Source organism: Rhinopithecus bieti, unplaced genomic scaffold (assembly GCF_001698545.2).
Source record: "Rhinopithecus bieti isolate Rb0 unplaced genomic scaffold, ASM169854v2 scaffold_39870, whole genome shotgun sequence".
NCBI lineage: Eukaryota > Metazoa > Chordata > Mammalia > Primates > Cercopithecidae > Rhinopithecus > Rhinopithecus bieti.
Window position 1 is genome coordinate 571,282 of NW_016817144.1, and position 5,988 is coordinate 577,269.

The window sequence follows — 5,988 nt, forward strand, 5'->3', positions numbered from 1 at the left end:
CTCTTGAATTCTTAAGATCACATTTCATCGTCACATGTCATCAAAAGGGTGGGAAAGATGAGCCGAAAGCTCCTCCTAATGGAAACGGGTTGAGGACTATTTTGCAGAATGCAAGGTGGGGAGGGGGGAGATTCGTTTCGTTTATTTTATGTAGTAATATTTTTTACAGTGAGGGCCTTGCTCTGTCACCCCAGGCTGGAGTGCAGTACTGTGAGTATACCTCACTGCAGCCTCAAACTCCTGGCCTCAAGGCATCCTCCCCTTGGCCTCCCAAAAAAATGTGGGTTTCTGGCGTTGGCCCCCCCCCGGGGGCAGTTTTTTTTTTTTTTTTTTTTTTTTTTTTTTTTTTTTTTTTTTTTTTTTTTTTTTTGAGACAGAGTCTCGCTCTGTCGCCCAGGTCAGAGTGCAGTGGCGCTATCTCAGCTCACCGCAAGCTCCGCCTCCCGGGTTCACGCCATTCTCCTGCCTCAGCCTCCCAAGTAGCTGCGACTACAGGCACCCACCACCACGCCCGGATAATTTTTTGTATTTTTAGTAGAGATGGGGTTTCCCCATGTTAGCCAGGATGGTCTCGATCTCCTGACCTTGTGATCCACCCGCCTCGGCCTCCCAAAGTGCTGGGATTACAGGCGTGAGGCACCGCGCCTGGCCGGGCAGATTCTGTTTTCAAAAGCAATCAGATTGGTGGTCATAGACTGTGGATGTAGTTACTTTCCAAGTGACCTTTTCATCCCAGACACCCACAGCCTCCACTGTCACACCAGGGGGTCAGGTGGGAGGGGGCTCCTGGGCAGAACGCAGGCTGCCATGACTCACCTGTTGAGATACACCCGTTTCTCGGTGAACTGCCCGTTGCCATGGTGAGGGTCCTCAAAAGGCTCATTCTGGACGACCTCCACCCCTTCTCCCCGGTCACTCTGTTCATGGCTGTGTTTGCTGATCATGTACAGCTGTCCAATTTTGTACTACAAAACAGAGTCAGAGACAGAAAGGTCAGCCCCCACAGCATGTCCCTGACATCCCTCCAACCACAGCTTGGCAAGCCACTAATAACATCAGCACCTTCTGCTGAGAAGAGAAAGCAGCCACATGGGCCTCATGTTACTTTTCCTTGGGAGCTAGGGAGAGAACCAGTTGTGAGTAGAACATCGAGACGGAGTGTTCCCGTGAATATTTTCCATCACCTTGGCAAATGCTCGGCGGGGTGGCTGGCAGTCTGTAAGCTTTGGCAGCCGACCAAATCTTGGGAAGGGGGACACTGGAGTCTCCCTTTGCATTCTACAGGGTTAAATGGAGCTAAGAGTCCTGCTTGGCTTGGCCCAAGACAGCCAAGGGTGTGTGATTTCTGCCCTTGCTTTCTGCCTAATTAGTGGCATTGCTGAACATGGAGCATTAGATATCATCTATTTCTTCTATCCTCCCTCTCTCAAAATGCTCAATTATCCCAGAAGCAACTATCCCCTAGAACAGCGGTTCTCAAAGGTGGCTGGATATTAGAATCACCTGGAAGCTTTTCAAAGCTCCAGAGGCCCAGGCCCCACCATGAGTGGAGCCAAGGTTTGGAATCTGAGCCCCCGAAGGCCGCTCCTTGCCAAGGACCACCTACAGTACCTTTAGCTCCTTTTCAGCCAATTCCATGAAAAGTGTGGAGCCTTCCAGTCCAAGGCCCCAAAAGTCACCTGTCTTACCCTAAAATGATCATGTGGAGCAGCATACTATATGAACATTTTCTGTCCTTTTTTCCTGTATGAGCTATTCTGTCTGCCTTCCTGCCTCTCTGAAAACCCTAGGGCCAGCAGACATTTCTTCCCCCAGTGGACTTTCAAAGTGGCAAAATGAATTTGATGGAAAAGAGAGAGCGGGGGGTGGGGAGAGAGGAAGGAGGAAACTAAACAACTTTTGTATGAGGCACAACCCTGCTCGGAGTCAGGACGCAGGACGAAGGGATCCTGCTGCCGTACCTACTAGAGACAGACAATGGGTCATGACCACTGACGCCTCTGGGATGGGGGAGTGGGGCCTGAGTCTGCAACAAACTAATGAAGACTCGGGGTTATTCCCTAATAATCTGCAGGGATGCGGGTCCCCTGTTTGTCTGTATAAGAGACAGAAATAGATTTTAAATTAAGGGGGCCGATGAAATGTACAAGTCAACAGTGCGGTTAGTTTCACAGCTAAGAAGACACATGTGCCTGAAGGTCTCTGTATCATTCTCAGGCAGGAGCAGGGACAGGAGTGTGAAGACGCTCTGAAAGGCTCTGGTCTGCAGCCAGCCCTAGGGACTGAGCCCAGTAACCATGACAATGGAAGCAAGCTGCTGTCTGGGTCTTCTCAAAGGCCTGTGTCTCCTATCTGTGCCACGCCCCTCTCCAGAATGGTCACATGAAAATACTCTTAATGTGAACGTATGTGTGCACAGGTCTGTGTGTGTGCACTTGTGCTTTCAGGAAGTGGGGAGTGCTGGGGATAAGACCAGGAAAAGGAAAAATAAAATTTAAAGATGAAATCATCTTTTCTTGTTTGAGACAGGGTCTCACTCTGTCACATGGGCTGGAGTGCTGTGGTGTGATCTCAGATCATTGCAACCTCCACCTCCCAGGCTCAAGCAATCCTCCCACTTCAGCCTCTCGAGCAGCTGGGACTATAGGTGCGTGCCACCATGCCCAGCTAATTTTTGTATTTTTTGTAGAGACGGGGACTCGCCACGTTGCCTAGGCTGGTCTTGAACTCCTGGGCTCAAGCAATTCGCCCGTTTCAGCCTCCCAAAGTGCTGGGATTACAGGTGTGAGCCACTGCGCCCAGCCTGAAATCAATGTTTGAAATTAATTTTAAGATCAGAAGCTTGACCTCTCTTCCCTTAGTCCAGTACTGCTTTGACTTTTGCTCATAAAGGCTAACACTTTTTCAAGGAGGAAGACAGTAAGAAAAAGTTTACAGATTGCAGATTTGTGAGCTATACCTGTGAGATCAACATGCCACCTTATACAGACGGGCACACACTACCCAGGGGGTGGAGATTTCACTGACAGTTGCTTTGTACTTGGGGCTCAAAAAATAAATGCTTACATGCAATGGGATACTATTCAGCCATAGAACGGAACAAAGTACTGAAACTGCTTAATGTTATTAAAGGCTGAATCGTGTGCCCCCCAAAATACATACTGTGAAGTCCTGACCCCTAGTAACCCAGAATTTGGAGATAGGGTCTTTACAGAGGTAATCATGTTAAAATGAGGTCATTAGGGTGGGCCCTTATCCAAAATGCCTGGTGTCCTTATAATAAAGGGAAATTTGGACATGGACACAGGCAGGCATAGAGGAAGATGATGTGGAGAGAAAAATGGCCATCTATAAAGCCAAGGGTTGAGGTCCAAACCAGATCCTTCCCTCGCAGCCTCCAGAAGGAACCAAGCCTGCTGACACCTTGATTTCAAACTTCTAGCCTCCAGAATTGTGAGACAGTAAATTTCTTTTTGTTTGTTTGTTTGTTTTGAGACAGGGTATCACTCTGTCGCCCAGACTGGAATGCAGTGGTGCGATCTTGGCTCACCGCAACCTCCGCTTACAAGGCTCAAGTGATTCTCCTGCCTCAGCTTCCCAAGCAGCTGGGACTACAGGCATGCGCCACCACCACCCGACTAATTTTTATAGTTTTAGTAGAGACGGGGTTTCACCATGTTAGCCAGGCTGGTCTTGAACTCTTGACCTCAAATGATCCACCCACCTCGGCCTCCCGAAGTGCTGGGATCACAGGCATGAGCCACCACTCCTGGCCCCAAATTTCTGTTGTCGAAGCCACCCCAGTGTGTGGCACTTTGTTACAGCAGCCCTAGTACACTCACGCAACAGGTACACGCAACAGAAGGTATAGGGATTCCTTCTGGGGCGATGAACGTGTTTTTGGAGAGAGGTGGTTTTGCACAACATTGTGAGCGCACCAGATGCCACCGATGGTTCCCTTTAACCTGGCTGATTTTATGTTATGTGAATTTCACCTCAATTTAAACAAAACACTGTTTCTGCTTCAGAAGCAGATACCCCTAAACCAAAGTACTGCCCAGGACCTTGGTGAGGGGCTTGGCAGATGAGTTATTTCCACCACTGGACCATCTTCAGGCGCTCCAACCCACTCACGTATGAAAAACATACGCGATCAAGGTCAGTGCATGACATAGAAAAGCCATTAGCCAAAGACGCCAGTCAGCCCTGGCTGGCTCAGCTCGAGCGCTTCCTGCTCGGTGGAGATGGGAATAGCTGAGGCAGCTGATTCACCGGCAGCCGATGGAGGGCCGGGTGGCCGGCCTCATTGATCATTCCAGTGGCTGCTGAATGAGCCGGCGCAGGGCAGACATTGGCATTAGCTCACTGAGATGGCGTCAGTCTGGGGGTGACCTGCAGACGCTGGGGGTGGTGGGAGGCTCGAGCCCAGACACCGAGGTGGTCAAGGACTCTGCAGCCGTCACTTCTTCCCCTCCTAAGGAAATCAGGCCCACTTTGCTGGTTGTGGCCATGGGAACTGGACCATTCCAGGAGCAGTGGTTTTGTTGTTGTTTTTAAATCTCATATTGACTTGCAGACACAAGCAGCACTTCCTCATTTAGGGGAGGAGAAGAGACAGAAAGTCCTTAAACCACCTGTTTCAAAATCTCCAGAGACACTCCTAAAACTGCTGAATCTCAGGTTGTTCCAGACCTTCTCCATTCAGACTCTGGGGAGAAGAGAGTGGGAATCTTTCTGAAATGCATGTAAATGCTGAGAACCGCTGCAGCAGAAGGTGGCGACGGCAGCCATCAGCACTTGCTCAGCAATACACGTTCTGTCTTTAGGACGCCTGTTTCTTTTTTCCTCCTTTATACTGATTTCTTACAAAGCTCCATCCCTAACTTGGTGAAAATACCATATCCCTGACCACCAGCTCCAAACAAGCTTGTATGTTGCATAAAGGCCACAACATCCAAAGACATAGAAAGATTCTAAAGCCTTGAAAGCCTGAGAATTGATCATAGAATTGATGATGATGATGATGATGATGATGATGATGATGATGATATAGCATCACTTTATTCATTGCCCATTAGTGCAAGGTACTGATTAAGTGCTTTATATTTCTTTTGCCTTTCTTTTAAAAGAGACAGGGTCTGGCTGGGCGCCGCGACTCATGCCTGTAATTCCAGCACTCTGGGAGGCCAAGGCAGGTGGATCACCTGAGGTCAGGAGTTCAAGACCAGCCTGGTCAACATGGCAAAACCCCGTCTCTACTAAAAATACAAAAATTAGCCGGGTGTGGTGGCACACGCCTGTAATCCCAGTTAATCAGGAGGCAGAGGCAGGAGAATCACTCGAACCCAGGAGGTGGAGGTTGCAGTGAGCCGAGATCATGCCACTGCACTCCAGCCTGGGCGACAGAGGGAGACTTTGTCTTAAAAACAACAACAACGACAAAAAAAAAACAAAAACAAAACCAAACACACACACACACACACACACAACTAAGTAAATAAAATAAATAAAAAATTTAAAAAATTAAAAGCAGCAGGGTCTTACCCTGTCACCCAGGCTAGAGTTCAGTGGCTCACCTCAACCTCGACTTCCTGGGCTCAAGCGATCCTCCTGTCTCAGCCCCTCGAGTGGCTGGGACTACAGAAGTGTGCCACCACACCAGTTGATTTTTATTTTTTAACTTTTGTACAGACATGGTCTCATTATGTTAGTCTCCAACTCCTGGCTTTAAGCAATTTTCCCACTTTGGCCTCCTAAAGTGCTGGGATTACAGGCATGAGCCACTGCACCCGGCCTATATTCCTTTTTTTTTTTTTTTTTTTTTTTTTTGAGATGGAGTCTTGCTCTGTCTCCCAGGCTGGAGTGCAGTGGCGAGATCTCAGCTCACTGCAACCTCCACTTCCTGGGTTCAAGCAATTCTCTGCTCAGTCACCTCAAATAGCTGAGGTTACAGGTATCCACCACCATACCCAGCTAATTTTTGTATTT

At 48.7% G+C, this 5,988-nt stretch overlaps 1 protein-coding gene across 3 annotated transcripts in view; it reads right to left on the minus strand.

The window, feature by feature from the left end:
• PITPNC1 (phosphatidylinositol transfer protein cytoplasmic 1) overlaps positions 1-5,988 on the minus strand; it is a 346,211-nt gene that overhangs the window by 184,295 nt on the left and 155,928 nt on the right. For all 3 annotated transcript variants that reach the window (XM_017855834.1, XM_017855835.1, XM_017855836.1), the window contains exon 2: positions 817-965. In XM_017855834.1, coding sequence (XP_017711323.1) covers positions 817-965 — 149 coding nt within the window. The remainder of the gene's footprint in view (positions 1-816; positions 966-5,988) is intronic.